General features: G+C 42.8%; 1 protein-coding gene across 1 annotated transcript in view; it reads left to right on the top strand.

The window, feature by feature from the left end:
• VIT (vitrin) overlaps positions 1–23,453 on the top strand; it is a 91,392-nt gene that overhangs the window by 53,803 nt on the left and 14,136 nt on the right. The window contains exons 10-16 of the mRNA XM_043511499.1: positions 563–601; positions 1,395–1,457; positions 5,748–5,795; positions 19,210–19,272; positions 20,488–20,635; positions 21,656–21,759; positions 22,502–22,728. Of these exons, the coding sequence (XP_043367434.1) occupies positions 563–601; positions 1,395–1,457; positions 5,748–5,795; positions 19,210–19,272; positions 20,488–20,635; positions 21,656–21,759; positions 22,502–22,728 (692 nt within the window). The remainder of the gene's footprint in view (positions 1–562; positions 602–1,394; positions 1,458–5,747; positions 5,796–19,209; positions 19,273–20,487; positions 20,636–21,655; positions 21,760–22,501; positions 22,729–23,453) is intronic.

Consider the following 23,453-nt stretch of genomic DNA (forward strand, 5'->3'; position numbering starts at 1 on the left):
GTCTGGTTATTTCTTTGGGCTTCCCCATCCGCCTATATCCATCTGTTGTCTCTTGTCTTATATTCAGACTGTAAACTCTATGGGGCAGGGACCATCTCCATTCTATGTTTCTACAGCACCTAGCATGATGAAGTCCTGGTCTTTGGCTGGGACTCCTAGGTAATGCTGCAATAAAAATACTTAAGAACAATAAAGATGGGGAAAGAGTTTAAATAAGGGTTCTAATGGAAACCAAGTCACAACCATAACTATGAAGTTCTTCTTGCAGCCCTACTGTCCTATACAAATGACATTTCTAAATGTAAAGTGGCAAATGTTAATTAACTTTCTCAGTAAAAAACAAAACAAAAACCAAGAACTATATATTTTTACTTTGCCCCCACATGAAACAACTTAAATGTATGAACAATAGCACAAGCACATTGCTGCAGTATAAAGAAACTCCATATACACGTCATTAACTCTGACAAGTGCAAAATGAAACTCACTGAAAATCCCAAATAATGACAGTCTTGAACTAAACATAATCTAAATGACATTTTCCATTTTAATGTCTACTTAGGGCAGATTCAGACTGCACAAGGAAGAGGCCAGAATCTAGGTATGTCCTTAAACTAATACGGATTTAGTAGATTTTATCATTAAAATTCTATTTAAGTTCTGTGCACTGACCAATAAAATGTTTTCAAAGCATTCAGGGGCACTTCACCCTATGCAAGTAACAGAAATATTCCTCGAGCCAATACAGGTAAAGGCTTTAAGTAACTTTTCAAATTTCTCTTTGTAGCAAATTATACCATTCACATCTACTGAGAGTTAAATAATACCATATTGTTTCATCTTCTAAGTTTTTTTCCAGCAGTCTGCAGTGCTAACAAACATTGCACTGATTATTGCATTGGAATATACTTAATTATTGAGGGCGACTTGTTTGGATAAAGAACAAAGAAATGAAAATAATCTCATAATTGTTCTCTAAATATAATCTCAAACTATTCAACAAGGGCACTTTTGCTATTGCTAAATGGTCAGGGTTCACAGTCTGTAATCATGTCTCAGATATCTTTCAATCTGGGATTCCAGGGCCTGATCCTGAGAGTCACTGAGTGCCCTCAATGCCTAACAGTCGAGTGAGCTTAGCACTTTTCAGAAGTCATTCTGCACCTTAGATTCAGGGATACAACTTCACTGAGAAGCATTCACCCTCACTAGATCTTAATTTGACCCTTTGTCTCAGTCTTTAAAGGTACTTCTTTGTTCACAGTTACTGTCTTCCTTTTCCATTTGTCTTTAAAAGAAATCAATGAGTATTACTTTCAGTTCCATTGTACACCCTGTAATCACATTCCTCTGTACTAACCAATTGAAGTTGAGCCTTGTGTCAAATCACACAGGTATTCAACGCCAAGAGCCTGTCGCAGCCTTCCGGAAACCTGCTGGGTCTCCAGTCCATCTCGGTAAGATCTTCTGTTAGAAATTGGCTAAAGTCCTCTCATTTCCTTTCATTTCAAATGTTTGCTCTTCAAGGTAAGTTCATAAGTAACATTTCATGACATTTTCAGGGTGATCCTATGAGACATGTAGCAATTTGTCTACTGAACAGCTGTTCCATCATGCCACCATATTTGTGAATGTGAAATAAAGTACTAGCTCAGTAACTGATGAGTTCTAGTGTAAAGTTGGGTGAATTAATGTCTCCCATGATGTTGGCAATTTCCTTTGTGAGTATTCAAATCGTATGTCAAAAAAAGCAAGTGTCTGATACTCCTTCCCCTTGCTTCAATCTTCCTCCCCTCCTTTTCCTGTTCCCTAGCTTTTGCCCTGATATGTCTCCCCTCTGTCATACTTATGTGTTCTCTCCATCACATATATTCTCTGCCTTTTTTATCCCCTGACTCCTTTTTGTTCTCCCCAATCCTCTCTCATGCCTGCCAAAATTGGTGCAGGGGAGGTGTGGAGAAAGCCTGGGACCCAGCCCGCACTACCTGCCCGCATGTGCTGCTAGTGCAGATGAGCTACCTAGGGAGATGCCACTCACAGCTGTGCCCAGATTCTCTGATTCCACATGGATGTAACACCATGTGTGGGGGAAGGTTGGCTCAAAGGGACAGAACTAAAATCGGCAGGAGTCATGTCATGGAGACTGAAGGAGCTGCAGGTGTTCCAGTCTGGAAAAACCTGCCCCTGAGGAGGAGGGGGCATGATGCTGACAGTTGTTTGTTGTGAAGAAGGTATTTTATTTCTGCTAATATTTTTGTTCAAACATCCTAATGTTTCTCCAAGGCACTTACAAAACTGGAGTTCCATCATGAATGATGATGTTGTTTTAATCACAAGGAAAACAACCAACCCCCCAAAAAATCAGTCTTTGATTCTTGTTGTATTCCCAAAAAGTCCCCATCTTCATCTTTTTCAACACCAATTTTGGCTTCTCATAATTGTTGCTTCCAGCCAATTTCAGCACATGATTGAAGGGAAGCTACTGGCCCACTCCATGCTGTCTTGGAATGAAGTTTTGTTTTTTCTTAATCACACAAGGTGAGCACACAGTTCTTGTGGAACAACCAGGATCAGTTCTGCAGTCTTGGCCTGATGATTGAGGAGTTTTTTGTCATTAGCCCACTCACACTTGTTTAAGCTGACATCCATCCAGGTAAATCCATTTTCCTGCCAAGCTTCTTCCTACACTTCTTCAGGAATTTCAATTCCTCCGCCAAGCAACTGATAATGACCAAACTCTTCTTGTAGTTCTTTACACTCTCAAGAACTTAAACTTGGATTTAAAAAAAAGCCATAACCCACCATCACCACAAAATTGTTTCTATAGTACTCAAAACTCAAAAACCCTAACCTTGCTGTATTCCAAAAGTCAACAAACTGAGACTTCACACCCATTTGATCTTTTATGGGTAGGCTATGTTATATTCATGGAATACACACAGAGAATTTAGATGAAAACATCAAATACTCTTCCTGGAAGGTTACAATGTAACACTACTTTTATGCTTAGACTCCTGGACAGCACACAGTAATTAAACACAGAAAGAAACAAAGCAGGCTGCTCTCTAACTCAAAGAGGCACTACTCACCTCACCTTATTCTAGGCTAGTTCTTTCCAGACTGATTATCATCATACACTTTACTACAGAACAACCCGAGCCTGCAGTCAGGACAAGGAAACCCCCACTACCACTCTTAAAGTAACAGCTTGCAATTTCAGCAAAGTCCTCAATATACCACAGATTGTTCAGAGCATACTGGGCTGTTGTCATGTAATAAATCCTGGTTCCTTTCAAGAATTTTAATTTCTGTTTCTCAGGGATGTGAATTTCATCTAGAAATTTCCTTATCATCCATCTTCTTATAAGCCCAAGGAATAAAACATTATTGTCAACCTGCTCCTCTCTCTGAGATTTAAGGATTGTCCCATTTGCAATCAGCCCACTCAATTTTTGTCATTTATCACTTGTATATGAAAAAAAATGAGTGTTTTTAAAGGAAAAGGAGGGACCACTCCTCGGTAGGAACTTGTTAAAGAATATGAGCACTGAAACACTGCATGAAGGAGCAGTAGACAGAGCTCAATCATAAGGGTTTGGAATGATCTGTGAGGCTCTTGAAACAAACAAACAATCTGTTTTGTCATCATCTGAGTGGAAGTAGCTCTTAAGTAGGCTATATCCAGAGAAACTCCAAACGTACTCCCTTTGTTTTCCTTCTTGCATTTCTGCCGCATCTCAAGTGCAGGGACAAAAATTTCTTGTGATTCACAACAAAAACACAGACAGTCAGTGGGATGATCTTTACCATGTCAGAATCATTTGAAGCATCTGTGCTACTGAGAAGAACCCATCAGTGGTGAGATTGAACAATCCAGAAGAATCAAAGAGCCAGTGCTCCATTCAAAAATACATGAAGGGTGGGTATGGGCTTGAGCACAAGCATAGCCCTTAACAATGAGATGGTTGTGGAAACAAATATTTTGTTTGTGAGACTGGTACATTCCCTTGTACCAACCAACTGTCCACTTTTACTTTGGCTCATTTTGTCTGGTCATAGTGAGTGTGGAAGGGCAGGTTAGTTCCATGTGGGATGCAGCTCCAATAAGTTTCAAATTTTAAAACATCTTTTTTCCCCTGGACATGTACAGCTGATGTGTTTGTAGAACAGATTACATGTGAAGAATGCACTCTTTCCCCTGATGGGATGAACGAGTGGCCTTTCATAGACTCAGCTGTGCTCGAGTTTTGTTTTGTGTGCACCTTTCCCTTTGGAGCCCTATGAAGATTCCAGTGCCTGCTAAGACAAAGTACAAAGCTTGTTTCACTGGAAGTCATTGCTCACCTCCGCAACAAAAATTGACACACAAGTTTGGCAGTCTGTTAACAAACGATCAATACATGACATGACTGCAGCCAGGTTCACCACCCACTGCCTAAGCCCTTCTGCAGTCCTTGCAGTCCCCCTGCAGTCTAACTCACCCATTTTCCATGCTCACTAAGACTCTCCTCCACTGCCATGCCTACAGAACAGCTCATTGATTATGCCTAGGCTGATGATGAGCAGTGACTGTTCCTCTTCCCCTTCCTTCCATCTCCTGCTCCCCCATTTCCTTCTTGCCCTCCTTCTCCCCACCCCAAATAAAGACACAACATCGAAACAAAACTCATTGTTTGCGTGGTATATCCCTGTCCTAACCCTTCATTGGTTCTTGAGTCTTTTAGGTTCTAAACTCTGCACAGCCAGGACTGTATTTCTGTGTTTGAACAATGCTCAGTACAATAAGGTCATGGGGGCTTGAAGACCTTTATTGGGGGTGAAAGGCTACCAAGATTCCCTTCCCAGCAGCCCACTGCCCCATATCTTCCCTTATCTGCAGCCCGTTCCACACTTCACAAGGACAAGCAAGTGCCCTTCTCAAAGATGGTTGACTTAGGGACCTAGGAGTGACAGTGCTCAAATGCTTAAGATTCACAGGTTTATGCCAGAGACAAAACCACAAAGCATGAGTGTCCATCAAAAAATGGTGAGAAATTTGGTAGTTCAGGGGAAATGGTGGGGAGGAAAGATGCTTTCAGGAATTCTTCATGGAGGGCTAGGTAGCAGCATTTTATGATAGACATAGGGATGGTGTCTAACGTGCTCACCTAGCCTGGCCACTTGCACCATCTCACCCGACTGTTAGCTCATCCAAGTGGCCAAAAACCAGGACAAAACATTATTTTCTATTAAAGTTATACAGTGCCCTGAGAACAGAGGCAGTCTTGTATTTATTTATACAAACAGAGGTGGTGGTGTTCATCACATTTCTGCCTGTTGGGGTCTGAGCAGGAATCTGCTCATCTCTTTGGTTTTGGAAGGGTTGAGGTAGAACAAGAGTTGATATTATTATGGGAGGCAGCAGGGCAGGGGCTTGTTTGGTGGAACATTTTTTGTTGACCTGGCCAAAAGAAAAATTGCTAAGGCCAGCCTTGTCCCAATGTTAATGTGAGTGAATATGAAAAGAACAAAACTGATCTAAAGAGATGTGCTTAATACAGAGGGAGAAGATAAAAGGCTACTAAATAAGGCTTGAAATGTGTTCATAAAGATTTCCAGGTTTACTGAGCCAAAAAATTCTCACTGGATTCTACTCATCATGACTCATTCTACAAATTGACTTTTCTAAATTGTGCAAAGTGGTTTGTAACTTCCCATAATTCCATGCTTTTAAGTAATAATTTCTCTTCTCTTTTTGTGCTTGAAAGCTTTGGAAACTGACTTGTGGAAACCTAGATCAAGCCTTTTTGACACAGGTAAATATTTAACACAATAAAACACAACAGATCCACCAGCAACTACACTGGGAATAATCAGCATTCTACACCCTTGGGGGGAAGTAACACTTTTAAGAAGGCCCACAGCACTAATCGTAATAACTTCCACTTAGAGGAATTATGATATACACTGACAAATGTGGCTTTCAGTTTATCTCTGATTGGTTGAAACTGCCCCGGTGGGCCCTGTGCTTCCATCAGTCTCAAGCAAGGCCCATTCCAGGATCAGAATTGATGAGGTCTGGAGAGAGTAGCAAACCATGCTGCAAAAGGGGGTTCTAGCTACTGAAAAAAGGAGGCCTAAATGAACATTGCATTTCTTGGAAAATGCAGGCGCATGATGATAATCTGCAGAGAGTCAGGCTGCCAACACCAAGAAAGGAGATTCATCATTTAGTCTAATATAAGAGGTTATAATGAAACATAAACTGAACACATGGAAAACTCCTAAAAGTAAAACTATGATGTTATGGAATAGTGTCCCAAGGGAACTGTTATTTAACTTTTATCTTGCAGTGGTGCCTAGAGCTGAAACAGGCCAGGGCCCCATTGTGCTCGGTGCTGTACGAACATTTAGGAAATGACAATCTCTGCTCCAAAAAGCTTATGATCTGAAATATACAAGACACAGTGGGGTGGATGAGACAAAAAAGTGAGTTGGAAGCAGGGTAACAAAAATAGGATTTGCAGAATTTGTAGCCTATTGGGCGTGATTATCAAAACTTAATGCCTTCCTGGAATTTATGGAAGTCCGTATTCCTTGAGACATTTAAAAGTTGGGTCAAGCAAAACACTAGATTCATGGATTCCAAGGCCAGAAGGGATCATTGCAATAATCTAGTCTGACCTCCTATACAATACAGGCCTTAGAACTTCCTCAAAACAATTGCAAGAGCATAGCTTTTAGAAAAACATCCAATCTTGATTTTAAAATGATCAGTGATGGAGAACCCACCACAACCCTTGGAAAGTTGTTCCAATGGCTGATTATTCTCTCTCTCAAAAATGTACACCTTATTTCCAGTCTGAATTTGTCAAGCTTCATCCTCCAGTTAATTGATTGTGTTATATTAGATGATATCATAGGGAACAGTCCTGCCCTGGTGTGGGGGTGGACCATATAATCTAATAGATCTTTTCCATCTCTAATGTCTATGATTCATTGGTCTCCCCTTTGTGAAACTCTGTCTTGTAAGCCCAATTGTCAAGAGTTTTTATTTGAAAGTTCTAATTACTTCAGAGCTGAGATATAAATTAGAATTGCATTAGCTCCAATGAGTGGCAGAGTATGAGCGCATTAGAATGAAAACTCAGAACCTGAGTCAGGAGAGGTGATTCTATATCCCTAACTATAAAAAGAAAAGGAGTACTTGTGGCACCTTAGAGACTAACAAATTTATTAGAGCATAAGCTTTCGTGAGCTACAGCTCACTTCATCGGATGCATCCGATGAAGTGAGCTGTAGCTCACGAAAGCTTATGCTCTAATAAATTTGTTAGTCTCTAAGGTGCCACAAGTACTCCTTTTCTTTTTGCGAATACAGACTAACACGGCTGCTACTCTGATCCCTAACTATGTATCACTGTGTGGATGAACAGGTTTTCCTGACACAGAGAGGGAAGGCTGCGTTGGAGAGAGGACATTTTACTGCATATTGTAGGCAAGTTCTGTGTGTCTGTTTGGAATGAGCTGCAGCACAGTGGCTAGTGGTGAAGATTTGTATTTGGAGACAAAAATGAGAGGTTACTTTTAAACTTGATGAAAACACATTGAGGCAGTCTTATTTGTACTTTCTCTGTCACCCAAATGTGTGTGTAGACTAGTGATAAAGTCTGATGAATTCAGAGTGTCACTTCAAAGACATGGTTTCTAGTTTGCATGCATCAACTGCTATTGTATGTAAATGAATGGAAGTTTAATGACCATGGACAGCTGTGACAATCCAGTGAAGGAAAATGTAATTAGCATGGAGTGAGCTGCCCATACAGTGAGCTGAAATTCCCATGACATAAACAAAATTAAATTGGGGCTGGCAGAACCAGGAGGCCCATAGGAACTGACCATCTCTCCAGTTAGCAAGGAGAAATATTTGGTAGGCAGCATTATTGTTACATAGAAAATAAATCAGTCAGCTGACCCACAACCTTCCATAAATGTTAAATTCACATGACTAGGTTTGGATTGTAGGTAACTACAAAGCTATCTCAGCTGGGCATGCATGTGGACCACAGAGCCTTCCTTAAGTGCAGATCAGGCGATGAGGCACTTAACTATGAATCTAACTAAGGCCACATCTACACTACCTGCCAGATCGGTGGGTAGTGATCGATCTATCGGGGATCGATTTATCGCAACTAGTGTAGACGCAATAAATCGATCCCCGATCGCTCTGCCGTTGACTCCGGAACTCCACCAGGGCGAGAGGCAGAAACAGAGTCGACGGGAGCAGCGACCGTCGATCCCACGCCGCGAGGACGAGAAGTAAGTGATTCTAAGTCGATCTAAGATACGTCAACTTCAGCTACGCTATTCTCGTAGCTGAACTTGAGTATCTTAGATTGATTCCCCCTCCCTAGTGTAGACCAGGCATTAGCTGCAGAGTTTGGGGGTGTACATAGGATGGTAAATGTTCATAATTAATTACTCCATAGTGTTTTATACTCAATCTGTTGTGCAACTATGGTGTATTGAGTGCCTTTCACATACAGTGATACACAGTTAGTACACAAAAAGAAAAGCAGTACTTGTGGCACCTTAGAGACTAACAGATTTATTAGAGCATAAGCTTTCGTGAGCTACAGCTCACTTCATTGGATGCATTTGGTGGAAAAAACAGAGGAGAGATTTATATACACACACAGAGAACATGAAACAATGGGTTTATCATACACACTGTAAGGAGAGTGATCACTTAAGATAAGCCATCACCAGCAGCAGGGGGGGGAAAGGAGGAAAACCTTTCATGGTGACAAGCAAGGTAGGCTAATTCCAGCAGACTGCTGAATTGGAATTAATTTGCAAACTGGATACAATTAACTTAGGCTTGAATAGAGACTGGGAATGGATGAGTCATTACACAAAGTAAAACTATTTCCCCATGGTATTTCTCCCTCCCACCCCACCCCCCACTGTTCCTCTGATATTCTTGTTAACTGCTGGAATTAGCCTACCTTGCTTGTCACCATGAAAGGTTTTCCTCCTTCCCCCCCCCCCCCCCCCCCCCCCCCCCCCCCCCCCCCCCCGCTGCTGGTGATGGCTTATCTTAAGTGATCACTCTCCTTACAGTGTGTATGATAAACCCATTGTTTCATGTTCTCTGTGTGTGTATATAAATCTCTCCTCTGTTTTTTCCACCAAATGCATCCGATGAAGTGAGCTGTAGCTCACGAAAGCTTATGCTCTAATAAATTTGTTAGTCTCTAAGGTGCCACAAGTACTGCTTTTCTTTTTGCGAATACAGACTAACACGGCTGCTACTCTGAAACAGTTAGTACACATTACACACATGTGGCCACGACTGCAGAAAAAGTGTAATGTTATTTGAAATATATGATGTGACCATGTAATTGAAGACAGCAGTGGAATGCATACACACAGGTAGGCAAGGGGAAGGCTAAGGAACCTTAACGTTGTTGTATCATCACTTGTAAGTGCAATTTACAAATTGAGGATCAGGTCCTGCCATCAAGTATGCACTTATGTTTCTGCAGGCTTGGGCCCAAGTCTTTGCACCTTGTGTTACTCATTTACACCTAGGCAAAGCAAATGCAAAGCTGGTGCCCTACCAGTTCAGAAGGGTAACTTTTTATTTTCACTGTGCACGGATTTCTGACTCCAAAAGGTGCACAGCAGTGGAGAATCAGGCCCTTCATGAGACCAATGCAAAGCAAGAGGTCAGTGTAGTGTTTACGCAGGCTCATAATGTGGCCAAAGGATAGCCAGTTTTCAGGAAAGTCTTCAATGGCACTTTTCCCCAGTGAGGACTACTTCCTTTTCCAAATTTCAGCTGTCTACGCCCACCTGCTGCACAAGAGCTGTTCAAAACAAGGTTGCAATTTTTTCATAGTAGGATAAGTGTTTTACCATTTGCTCTGTAAAATACAATGAAAACCAGTTTTGCTGAGATTTTCAACAAGTATTCTTATTCAGGGAGGGACGAAACTGAAAAATCTGAGCCCCAAAGTGAACATTTTTTTAAAAAATGACTAAACACCTGAAAACAGGGCGAGAATGGAAACAGTCATGCCCCCTTTAGGGGAGTGGTTAGTTGCTGCTCCCAAAGTAATGAATTCCCTCCTCTGCTGAATTCTCTGCCACAGTGTGCCTTTTCTGATCCAAATCCCCTTTGTGTTGTCACTTCATTGCTTTCTTCTTAGAATTTGAACTGAACACTGCAGTCCCTTCATTTTAGAAAGTCCCTTGTAGCTCAACTGTTTGCTGCTTTCCGACCATTTGCTGGGTCCTGGGCTTTTGTGCCTGCCTTGGCATCAGTGGCTCACAGCCCCCAGCTCCTTGCCCAGCCCCTCTCCTACCTCCTACAGAGCTGTCAAACAAAGACCCACATAGAAATGTACCAACTGCTCTTATTTTCAGTCACTCATCAGTCTAAGTCCAGAGTTTGTGATCCCCTCTATAATCTCCTTTCATTTCCTCCCTCTGGAAAGCTGCTGCTCTTTTCTCTCCCTGTTCTGTTTAAATAAGGTTACATGAATTCTATTGTGTTTTGATTATTTGTAGACCACTTCATGGGGGAATGTGACACTCTTCACACTTCTTGTGTTACTCGGAAGGTTATTACTATGGCTATGTCTACACTACAGCAGTAACAGTGGTGCAGCTGTCTGGGAAAGACACTTTAAGCCAACAGGAGAGAGTTCTCCCATTGGTTTAATAACGCCTGCCTCCACGAGAGACAGTAGCTATGTAGCTACTGTATGTAGCTACTGTAGCTAGGGAGAGCTTCTCCCGCCAACATAGCGCTGTCCACACTGGTGTTTACGCTAGTCGTGTAATTTATTCACACCCCCGAGTGATGTAAATTATACCAAAGTAAATTGTAGTGTAGACAATTTGTTGTTTTTTTAAAGCCAATTAGCAATTCCTGTGACTGCCCTATTAAACTCTGGTGTCTGCCCTTTTCAATTAACAAGTGATCAGGGTCTGTCTGCCCCGCCCACTCCTCTGCAGCTTGCCTTTGTGATAGGTAGGATGTGCTGTTACTGCCAAACACCAGACTGACTTCTGGGGGACTGGCTTTAAAGGAATGAAGTCCTTACATCGATAATTCTGCTAGCCTACACTGTGGACCCTTCCCCCACTTCCACTGGGATTCAGGGTCGAGGAGGCTCTGATAATGATAGGTAGGGCAGCGCTGGGCAGATCTGACAGACAGTACTCCAGGCTGGGACACTGCAGCAGTGAACTACAGCCTTCTCCCTCTTGACCCTACTCCTGAGCCAGCTCCCTAAGGGAGTCATGGAATCTGACTGTAGACTGGGAACCAAGCCTTGTATGCTTATGGGAGCAGGGTCAAAAACAGCCCCTACAGCTGGTAGGGGAGCATACTGATGGAAAACCAGATGAACATGGGGTAGATTAGGCCTGGGGACCAATTCCAAAGAAAGATGCAGACACACAGAGACCTACCCAAAGGCAAAGGGAACATGTCACTGCTTGAGGCTGAGGATCAGATTTGCTACCAGTCAGCCACCAATAGTCCCTGCTTGAATGGCTCATTCCTTTTCCTTACCTTGGCATCAGTTCCCTGACACCTGCTCCTCTCTTTCCCACAGGTGACTCAAGATCAGGCTGGTCAAGGAGGAAAGTAGTAAGAAGAGATGCCACCAGAGGCTCTCAAACTGATCCTTTGTCTAGAGGAGGATCAGGTTCCTTGCACCTTTTGGTGTTTCCTGTATATACAGTTGCCAGCCCTCCAGGATTGTTCTGGGATCTCTAGGAGTTAGAGGTTAATCTTTTATGTCATGTGATCAAAGCTCCAGGAATACATCCAACCAAAACTGGCAACCCTACCTGGAGGAGTGTGGGTATTTCTTTTTGGAAGCAGTTTCTTTGTTCCCATCAGACTTTTTGTCCCATATTCCCCTTTAGACCAGTGAGTAGGTTTTGGCCCTCCTTCTGTAAGTATGGAGGTCCTTCCCATCCTCCCATATTAGATATTTTGGACTGAAATCTATTTGTGATTGTTATGGTAGAGTCACCAGGTTGTGCTGTTAAACGTGATCTTCCAAGTAGTTTTTTGTTAGTGTGGGAGCAAATGTTCAGTCTTGGGAGACGTGCTGTGTTGTTGTTGGTTATGCAAGCTTCTGGACAGAGCAAGTTTGTGCCAGCAGCAGCAGAGTTTGCTCTTTGCCTTGGTCTCTGATTAGAGTCAATTCTTGAAACTTATTTGTTTCTAAAAATGAGGCATTAGTGTTGGGCCAAGATTCCTGAAAGAAGGATTTGCCTGTTGCTGTTTGACTATCCCTGTACCATCCCTGGTGTCAATAAAACAAGTTACACATACTCTTTGTCACTGATTTCCACTGAGAGAGTGACAACAATGAAACAGGAACAACAGTCTGAGTTTGTGAATGGTTTTGGTCCATTTTATTTTAAAATTCTTGTGCAAAGATGGTTATGGCTGCAGAGTCCGCTGTGTGTCATGAGACTTGTGAGCTAACAGTTGGGGGATACACATTTAGTACTAAAAAGAAAAAAAGGACTTGTGGCACCTTAGAGACTAACAAATTTATTTGAGCATAAGCTTTCGTGAGCTACAGCTCACTTCATCGGATGCATTCAGTGGAAAATACAATGGGGAGATTTATATACACAGAGAACATGAAACAATGGGTGTTACCATACACACTGTAAAAAGAGTGATCACTTAAGGTGAGCTATTACCAGCAGGAGAGTGGTGGGGGAAAAGCCTTTTGTAGTGATAATCAAGGTGGGCCATTTCCAGCAGTTGACAAGAATCAGAGGCACTGCGATGGGTACCTGCATGGCCCCACAGTATGCCAACATTTTTATGGCTGACTTAGAACAACGCTTCCTCAGCTCTCATTCCCTAATACCTCTACTCTACTTGCACTACATTGATGACATCTTCATCATCTGGACCCATGGAAAAGAAGCCCTTGAGGAATTCCACCAGGATTTCAACAATTTCCATCCCACCATCAACCTCAGCCTGGACCAGTCCACACAAGAGATCCACTTCCTGGACACTACGGTGCTAATAAGCGATGGTCACATAAACACCACCCTATACCAGAAACCTACTGACTGCTATTCCTACCTACATGCCTCTAGCTTTCATGCAGACCACACCACACGATCCATTGTCTACAGCCAAGCTCTACGATACAACTGCATTTGCTCCAACTCCTCAGACAGAGACAAACACCTACAAGATCTCTATCAAGCATTCTTACAACTACAATACCCACCTGCTGAAGTGAAGAAACAGATTGACAGAGCCAGAAGAGTATCCAAAAGTCACCTTCTATAGGACAGGCCCAACAAAGAAAATAACAGAACTCCACTAGCCATCACCTTCAGCCCCCAACTAAAACCTCTCCAACGCATCATCAAGGATCTACAACCTATCGTGAAGGACGACCCATCACTCTCACAGATCTTGGGAGACAGGCCAGTCCTTGCTTACAGACAGCCCCCCAGTCTGAAGCAAATACTCACCAGTAACCACACACCACACAACAGAACCACTAACCCAGGAATCTATCCTTGCAACAAAGCCCATTGCCAACTGTGTCCACATATCTATTCAGGGGACACCATCATAGGGCCTAATCACATCAGCCACACTATCAGAGGCTCATTCACCTGCACATCTACCAATGTGATATATGCCATCATGTGCCAGCAATGCCCCTCTGCCATGTACATTGGTCAAACTGGACAGTCTCTATGTAAAAGAATGAATGGACACAAATCAGACGTCAAGAATTATAACATTCAAAAACCAGTTGGAGAACACTTCAGTCTCTCTGGTCACTTGATTACAGACCTAAAAGTGGCAGTTCTTCAACAAAAAAGCTTCAAAAACAGACTCCAATGAGAGACTGCTGAATTGGAATTAATTTGCAAACTGGATACAATTAACTTAGGCTTGAATAGAGACTGGGAGTGGATGGGTCATTACATAAAGTAAAACTATTTCCCCATGTTTATTTCCCCCCCCCCTCCACTCTTCCTCAGACGTTCTTTTCAACTGCTGGAAATGGCCCATCTTGATTATCACTACAAAAGGTTTTTTTACCCCCCGCTTTCCTGCTGGTAATAGCTCACCTTACCTGATCACGCTCGTTACAGTGTGTATGGTAATACTCATTGTTTCATGTTCTCTATGTATATAAAGCTCCCCACTGTATTTTCCACTGAATGCATCTGATGAAGTGAGCTGTAGCTCACGAAAGCTTATGCTCAAATAAATTTGTTAGTCTCTAAGGTGCCACAAGTCCTCCTTTTCTTTTTGCGAATACAGACTAACACAGCTGCTACTCTGAAACCTGACATTTAGTACTGTTTACCAGGAAGAAACAAAAAGGAGCAAGTGGAAGAGCATTTGTTGTCAGTTGCCGCTTTATATGGGAAATCTCTTTTTTTTAATAAAGAGGTTTATGAACAGCACCGGTGGGAAAAACATTGTAAAACTTGCAGCAAAACACAGGGCTCAATTTTGCTCTTCTATAACATTGCATTGTCCCTCACAGTTCCTGACTATTTAAAAATGGCACAAGGGCATGCAAAATCAGCTCAGAAATGCAGCAGCCAGGGCTCTCTGCAAGAGGACCAAGCAACTACAGGGAATTCCTATACTGACAAGAATTGGCGCTAGTGGAGTATATCACTTTGATAGCTGTTTCTTTTAGAACCTGACCTTTTTAAGGCCTGCCAATATTTCTCCCTCTTTGGGCTGGTGGTGCGCTTGCTGCAGCTGTGGTTAGTCAGACTGAGCTAAGGCAGGAAGCAGGTCACGCTACGGGTTTTGGGTTAACGAATATGTTCCTGTTATTAAGTTATCTTGGTCTACTGTGTGTTGAGTTTCAGAGTAGCAGCCATGTTAGTCTGTATTCGCAAAAAGAAAAGGAGTACTTGTGGCACCTTAGAGACTAACAAATTTATTTGAGCATAAGCTTTCGAGAGCTACAGCTCACTTCATCGGATGCATTGAGCTGTAGCTCACAAAAGCTTATGCTCAAATAAATTTGTTAGTCTCTAAGGTGCCACAAGTACTCCTTTTCTTTTTGTGTGTTGAGTGTCTCCCTGACTCAACAAAAGCATTTTCCTCTCTGTTTGCTGTCCTCTAGTTCATGGATTCTAAAGTCTGGCATGGGAGGGCTGGTCAGAGACAATATTAACAACACACACTGGAGAGAAGCCCCAACTGAAAGGGACCGTGCCAGTCACAGTACAGCACATGAACAAAAAGTTGGGCATGGCTCTCCTTGTTTCACAAGGCTTTTCTAGGTCAAGGCTACTTTGGTGAGGCCTTTCTGGTGCAAGGACAGGCTAGGGGTGGAGGGTATATGTTTCAGGAAGGATTTTTGTCTGAGAGATGGTCCTGTCAAAAGGTGGGGAGGTAGGGCTCCACCCCCCAAAAAAGTTTGTAAGGTACCCTGTGTGCCTGTAGTGGGACCATTGCAACAAGTGTGCAAGTGAAGATAGCACCTGAGAGCTGTCCTAACCTGTGCTAGGAGTTTAGCCAGCTCCTGGCAGCACCAGAACAGGGGAGATGCAAGCCTCCTGCCCTCTGTCCCTGTGTTGGTACTTTCTGCTCTAACAGTGTAGAAAAGGCCCTGTTGCAATAGGAGAGGACCTAGGGCGGAATCCAACTAATTCAGTCACAACCTCTTCTACAGCTCCCAAGAAACGTATAGTGTAGCAGCACCCCTGCCACCCTTCAAATCAAATGAATACTGTGTGTGCTCCCGTGTGCCTGTCCCTCTCTGCTATGCAGAGCCACACCCTGCATCCAGCTGCATTTGGGGAGGCTAGTATAATGGCTGGCTCTGGCAGGGGGAAATGGCTCTGCTTCCCACTATGCTAGGGCAGGCCCCCCCACAGGATCATAAGGGAAGAGAAAATGAGCTTCATGCCTTTTCCCCCATCTTGCTCGTATGTGGAGCCTACAGCAGACTGGTAATTTTAGTTCATATCTTGGAAGCTGCCTCCTTAACTGGGAGTTGAATTTAAAACTGAGACACATTTCCCCAGTTAAGACTAATGATGATGATTATTTCTATTAACAATAATTATTTATAGCATGGAAAGGCCCGAGCCAGGGGGTCAGGACCCCATTGTACTAGGCACTGGGTGCAGAACAGAATGACAAGATGAGTTCCTGCCCCAAAGGTATGTCCATGTTTATGTGGATGCAAGTGCTTGGAGTGTATTAAGAGCTAGTATTTTGTGAAGATTCATTATCAGTAGGGTTACCATATCTGAACATTCAAAAAAAAAGGACACTCCACGGGGTGGGGGGGGAGTATTTGCTCGCACCACACCCTTCCCCAAAGTCCCAGCCCCAACTCCACCCACTCCCTGCCCCATTGGACCCCTTCCCCAAATCCCCACCCTGGCTCCGCCTCCTACCCTGAGCGCCCCATGTTCCCCCTCTGCCCCCCTCTCTCCCAGCCATGTGAAACAGCTGTTTCGTGGCGCAAGCACTGGGAGCTAGGGGGAAAAAGCAGTCACTCTCTCGAGTGATCAACATTCCCTTTCTTTCTCGAATGATCAACATTCATTCTCTTTCTTGAATGATCAACTCTTCTTTGGAGAAAAATAATAATGGCAAAATCCCAGATGTTTTTAGATATTTAAAAATTCCTCCCAGACTGCGATTTAAGAACCAAAAAGCCCGACGTGTTCAGGAAAATACGGACGTATGGTAACCCTAGTTATCAGAATATCATGGCACCAGGAATTGGTCTGTAACTAGGGAGCACTCTTGGCTTCTCCTCTTCCTCTTGGCTTGGTCTCTCTTCCCTGATGATCTAATCATTGGTATCTGCAGGGTGAAAAAAAATGGGAAATAGCCATGTGTTACTGACTTTTTAGTCTTTTCCCCATCAGTTTTAGATGCTCCAGGAATTCAAAGCATCAGTTTTAGATGCTTCAGGAATTCAAAGCTTGCCAGTTCCCTTCAGAGGTAGCTTCCTCTGATATTCTTGGTTATCCACTCTCTTTACATACGTTCATACTGACACCAATTAATGTGTGGGTGGCTGGCAGCTTTATGGGAAAGAGGAACCCGGAGGCACTTTATAATTTCTAAACTTTTGTCTGTAATTAAGTCACACTTTTAATGCTACCCTCTTGCTGGTTTCCTTTTGAAGTCTGCAGTATTTCCTCCATTTGCCTGCTGATGAAGATTTGTGGGGGTTCTCCTACTACTTGTCTCAGTGATAGACAAGTATAATCACTGGTTCACTGTCTCTTAAGGAAACAAAACAATTATCCTCCTACATAGGTAGGTTTTTTTCCTTTATTTGCAGTATTGCCCCAGCTGATATCTTGTCCTATTCATGTGAGAAGAAATAGCATCTTACACTTCGGCAGAAGTGAGTTGCTTTAACTTCGGAAAAAAATGGCCAGACATTAAAAGCATGAACTGAAGTCAGGTTGAACTCTTTTAATCATCCTTATGCTGCTCCTACAATACTCTGTGATCCCATGCTACCTCTCCAGGCCACATCTACTTGAGTCTGTCTTATGAAGGGATAAACAGACATTCAGGCTGCTGCTTTTCAGGTTCCACATTTTGGCCCTGGGAATCTTTCCATTGACTTCAGTGGGGTTTGGATCAGACCTTACTTTGTTTTCTCTCTTTCCCCAACAGAAGAACCTAACTCTCATAGAAAATACCTCCTTAATAACTTGCTTCACTTACCTGGATATAATGTGTTAGGATGCTCATTGTCCTTGCTCGTTTCTCCATATCGGAAAACAGGACATGAGGGGCCTGACTCCCCCCTGCCTTGAAACCTTATGTAGTCATTTACACCAGTGCAAAGGACATGTAAGCTGCTAGTAAGTCACAATGGTGCTCCCACTTTATATTCATTTTAAACAGGTAAGAAGGTGGCAGTGGAGAATCAACTCTCAATTTCTCACATTATTTCCCTTCCCTTCTAACATCCAGTCAGTATAGTAACCCTTCCTTTGATTGCTGGGGTTTTCAGCAAAGGGAAGACAGTGAAATATACAGATTTGAATGAAAAATTTGAATTAATCTTTGCAACAAATTTGAGAGCTGTAGTAAGGACCATCTTCTGAGAGAGATTCCAGAAGTGTTCGTGTCATGAACAGATCACCTGTTTAATTCATTTCACTGAGGTTGTTACTATCAGAAAAGCCAAATTTAATACCTCTAGCAAACAACACAAAATAGAACTGTGCTCAGAAGAGGAACTAAGAAAAGTCTGCACCAACAGATTTGGCTGCTGGATAGTAAACCTTTTAAATGAGCCACTGCTCTGAACCATCTGGAGGTACCAGAATAGGATACAAAATGATTACCCTTTCTCCAGTCTTTTTGCCATATATGTTTGTCAGACTTTAGGAGCAAATTTAGCCTTTGAGTGAATGTATAAAAAAAGTATTTGGAAATATCTATGTGTTACTGACTTTTTAGTCTTCTCCTCATCAGTTTTAGACATGGAATATAGCCGGCACCCTGGTTAGTAATTCTCCTCTGATTAGAAGATTTCAGGATGAGTAGCTGGCCATCTCCATTAAGCAAAAGAACTAAGACCTAGTGCAGGGGTACCAAAACTTGGTTTGTGGCTTTTTGGGGGTAAGCCCCTGGCAGGCCGCAAGACGCTTTGTTTACCTGAGAGTCTGCAGGTACAGCAGCTCGCAGCGGCCACGGTTCACAGTTTCTGGCCAATGGGAGCTGTGGGAAGTGATGGCCCAGCTCGTGCCGCTTCCTGCAGCTCCCATTGGCCGGGACCAGCGAACCACGGCCACTGGGAGTTGCAAGTGGCCATACCTGTGGACGCTCAGGTAAACAAAGCATCTCCCGGCCCACTAGGGCCTTACCCTGAACAAGTTTGGGAACCCTTGACCTAGTGCAAGGTCAATGTGAAGTAGTTATAATAATCTGATCCCAATCCTTTACTTTTCTAATCAGTAACAGGAGTGGAGGCAAGCAACATGTCCCTGTGTCCCAGGGATGCAGTGTTTTACATGTCACCTGACCAAAACAACAAGAGGCGGCACAAATTTCTTTCAGACCCATCTTCTTACTCATATGTGGAACAAGATGCATCTGTTCACTCATTGCCTTCTTCCTATAAGTGAGGGCAGACTCCGAACAGTTTCTTGCACATTTAGTGACTAAACTTTTTTTTTTTAATTTCTCCAGGCGTCAGTTCAAAGGAAGAATTGAATCCGAAACCTTTGGAGCCAGTTTCCCAGGGAAACCCAAGTATGTAAATCAGAATTAATTGTATGATTAAGTCATAATGATCTTTTGCTGTTATGTGAATCGTACTTTTAAGAATATAGTCAAGAAATTAACTAAACATTAGCTATTAGGGAAAAACACATTTTTGGAACATATATTCCTTTACAATAGAATAACCTAGACATTCTTAAAAGTTTCTGTTTAGCCATTTGCCACGTCTCTCGTCTGTAAATTTTTTCTACCTTACCGAAAAAAATAGCAACAGACTCTTAACTTACTCAAAGCAAAGGGTACATCTACAGTGCCTGCTTCCCAGGGTGGGTAGACAGACACGTGTAAGCTCTGCTTGAGCTAGCGTCTAAAATAGCAGTGTCATTGAGTAGCAGCCCAGGTAGCAGCTTGGACTAGCCACCTGAGTACAAACCCTCCCGGACCCCCATGGTACGTACTTGGGCGGCTAGCCTGAGCCAAAGCCTGTGCTACCTCTGGCTACACGGCGGCTTTCAGCTTGCTCACTCAAGAAGAGCTAGCCTGTGCCTGTCTACCTGAGCTGGGAAGCATGTGTGAGATGTTGGCTGTTTAAAATATTATACGGAGGGTCATGTGAATTCTACAGTGCAAGGTCCATGGCTTTGCAATATGCCATCAGACACAGAATTTGGATCCTGCCAGGGGGAAGCTTACTAACTATGCCCTGTATTTGCTGTGCCTGGAATGAGACCTAAGCAAGTGGGCACTGATAACAGGAGCACTCCCTTCATCTGGGATAACTGACTGAGCAGGCCTGGCTGCTGGAATTGGGGATCTACTGGCTTGGCAGCAGATCTAATGGAGGGAATCACTCAGAAAATAGGCCCAGCAGCAAAGGGAGAGAGACCTGCTAGGTACAGCTGGAGCCAGAATTTCAGACTCAGGATCTTAGCAGATTGAATGGATTTCCCTGTATCTGGTGAGTAGGATTAATGATCAAGGTTTTATACTATGACTGTTATAGTTATTGGGTCCAATACAGACATAATTGAGTGAAATTCTCTGGCCCACGTGAGAGAAGAGGTCAGACTAGATGATATAATGATCCTTTGAAAATGAATGAGAATTTTCTGCTGCGGTCACATAGTGGGCTAGGTTGTCCAGTATAACTTTGATGCTTTGATTTCTTGTCAGAGGAAAATCAAATCTAAGAAACAACAAAAATACCCTTCACATTTATTCTCTCATTATTATTTCCTGTCTCAGACTGCAAAGTTGATTTGTCCTTCTTGATTGATGGGAGCTGGAGCATCGGTAAACGCCGTTTTCAGATCCAAAAACAATTCCTCAGTGATATGGCTCAAGCTCTTGATGTTGGCATAGCTGGTCCTCTCATGGGCATTGTTCAGTATGGGTAAGAGTGTCTCCCCGGAACGTCTGGCTCTGCCTCAGTCTGTACAGGGTCACTACTGCACTGTTCCCAACTCTTTTTGAAGTGATGCTTTTTATTTTTAACAGTTCAGCTATTCTAAATGAGAGAAACTATCTAAAATTCAACTTAGGAAACTTGGGGAATAACATTTGGGATATTATGAGACTAAATAAAAAGGTCTATGGGAAAAATCTACTTGGTTATTTTCAAAGATTGAACATAGACAAAAGTAAACAAGATGCTGGAGGTCAGACTAGATGATCATAATGGTCCCTTCTAGCCTTAAATGTCTTTATTCTTTTTCTGGCTAACTAATAACAAAGTGATAAAAACCACTGAAATAAAAGAGGAGGTTTTCTTAAGCAGGAAGTAGCCTTGTAAACTAATGAGACTAGTACAAAAGTTCAATTTATAATACCAATAGCAGCACAGTGCTAAAAGGTGAAACAAAATTACACACCAAGCTTTTTTTTAAATACATGTTGTAAAGTTATCTAAAAATAGCTTTCAAACGAGCGAAGCCCTGTAATTCATATAACTAAGACTCTCTGTTACACCATTACCACATGCAAGTTAGTAGCCTCTACTACAGTGGTTTTCAACCCTTTTCCATTTGCTGACCCCTAAAAACTTTTGAATGGAGGCGAGAACCCATTTGGAAATCTTAGACATAGTCTGTGGACCACAGGTTGAAAACCACGGCTCTGCTAAATTAATTCAGAGATGTCCACTGCCGTAGAAATGTTTAAGATTCCATTGGTATGTCTTCACTAATGCCTGTTACTTTATCATGTGTGTTTTACAGGCATACCTACATGTTTACATAGGAAACAGTAGAGACTTCCTTTTAAGGGTCTCCTCTGTTATTATGTAATGAACTACCTTACATGAGGAGTCTTCCTCTTCCTTCCCCGTGGAGCATTACTAAAGTGATTATAAATGGAACCATGCTACATGTGAAACAAAAACTGATGGCTACTTTTTTTTTTTTTAACACGTTAGTGATGACCCTTCTACAGAATTTAACCTCAAAACTCATGCAAACTCCCAGGATGTGAAAAATGCCATTGAGAAAATTCCACAGAAAGGAGGACGTTCCAATGTTGGTATGTGGCATGGGGTAGCATATCTGCAGCTCCTAGCCCAAGGAAGACCGGGGATGTAGGATCCTAGATCTAGTGGGCAAATAAGCTCCTTGCAGCACCATGGAACCAGCCTTGTCAGCTGATGACCTTATGCTCAGGAGCATGCCTGGGGCACCCTCTGATGCGTATATTGCCATGAGACTAGCAAGGGTATTAGAACTTCTCTGCCCCCTCCATTGGACTGATTTGGGGAGAAAGGAGCTAGCAAAGACATTTTAATAACTTATGTGTATTAGTTGGTAAGATTTTGAGCCCACCTGATGTAAAAGATTTTTTTTAATTATATTTTTTAAATTCTAGTTCCCACCCCTCCTGTCTTGGTTTGGTTGTCAGGAAAGTTGAGAGCTGTAGGATGTCGCTCTTCTCCTTCAACCTCATCAGCAGCTCACCTGGCACATCTGAGCCTGGCGCTCTCTTTGCTCATCAGTGCTAATAAGGAGGAGCAGAGAAAGGGTGAAGTTCACCCCTCTGTTAGAACCAGGGTAGGGCATATACTTGGACCATTGCAGGTGGCTCCCCTTCGTGTTTGAGTAGCCATGTCAGGTTCCCTGTACTCTGTCTTTGCTAATGCACCCCTTCCCAATGCTCTAGGACTGGAATTTGACCTCTAGGTCAGTTAGTAACAGAGTTCAGTGTTGCCACGTCTAAAGAGACTGGTTACAGTAAACAGGATACATCAGCCTCCTATTCACTTCTCTTACAGGGAAAGCACTTTCATTTGTTAACAAAAACTTCTTTTTGGATACCAATGGAAACAGAGGTGGAGCACCCAATGTGGCCATAGTGCTGGTGGATGGATGGCCCACTGATAAGGTGGAGGAGGCTTCCAGACTGGCGAGAGAATCTGGAATCAACATTTTCTTTGTCACCATTGAAGGAGCTGATGAAAATGAAAAACAGAATGTTATTGAACCCAACTTTGTGGACAAGGTACTGAGGAATGGGGTACATGAAACTAGATCTGGGTTTACAGAGCTAGGCTTGAATATTACTAAGGTTTTCAGGGTGTTGGGCTCAAATCAAACTGTCAGATCCAATCTTGTATGATGTTGCTCTCCTCCCTCTTTCCGCCTCTCTCCTCTTCTCCCCCCCTTTTTTTTTTCCTTCTTATGGTTATGGCTTCCCTGTAAGAACTGCTGTAGGATCTAACATTTGAATGTTGAATAGCAATGGGCAGCAATACTCTTGTCATGGATTCATAATTCTATTTGTCTCAGGTTTGAGTAGGGTTACCATATTTGAACATTCAAAAAAGAGGACACTCCACAGGAGGGGGGATATTTGCTCCCCAACTCCACCCCCTCCCTGCCCCATTGGACCCCTTCCCCAAATCCTGGCCCCAGCCCCACCTCCTCCCCATAGCATGCCACGTTTCTCCTCCTCCCCCCTCCCTCCCAGCCGTGCGAAACAGCTGTTTCACAGCACAAGCATTGGGAGCTAGAGGGAAAAAGGGGGCACTCTCTCAAGTGATCAACATTCACTTTTTCTTGAATGATCAACTCTTCTTTGGGGAAAAATAATAATGGCAAAATCCAGGAGATTTTTAGGTATTTAAAAATTCCTCCAGGACAGTGATTTAAGAACCAAAAAGCCAGACATGTCCGAGAAAATACAGACATATGGTAACCCTAGGTTTGAGGCTTGCAATATTACAT

This window comes from Dermochelys coriacea, chromosome 3 (assembly GCF_009764565.3).
Source record: "Dermochelys coriacea isolate rDerCor1 chromosome 3, rDerCor1.pri.v4, whole genome shotgun sequence".
Taxonomy (NCBI): Eukaryota; Metazoa; Chordata; order Testudines; family Dermochelyidae; genus Dermochelys; species Dermochelys coriacea.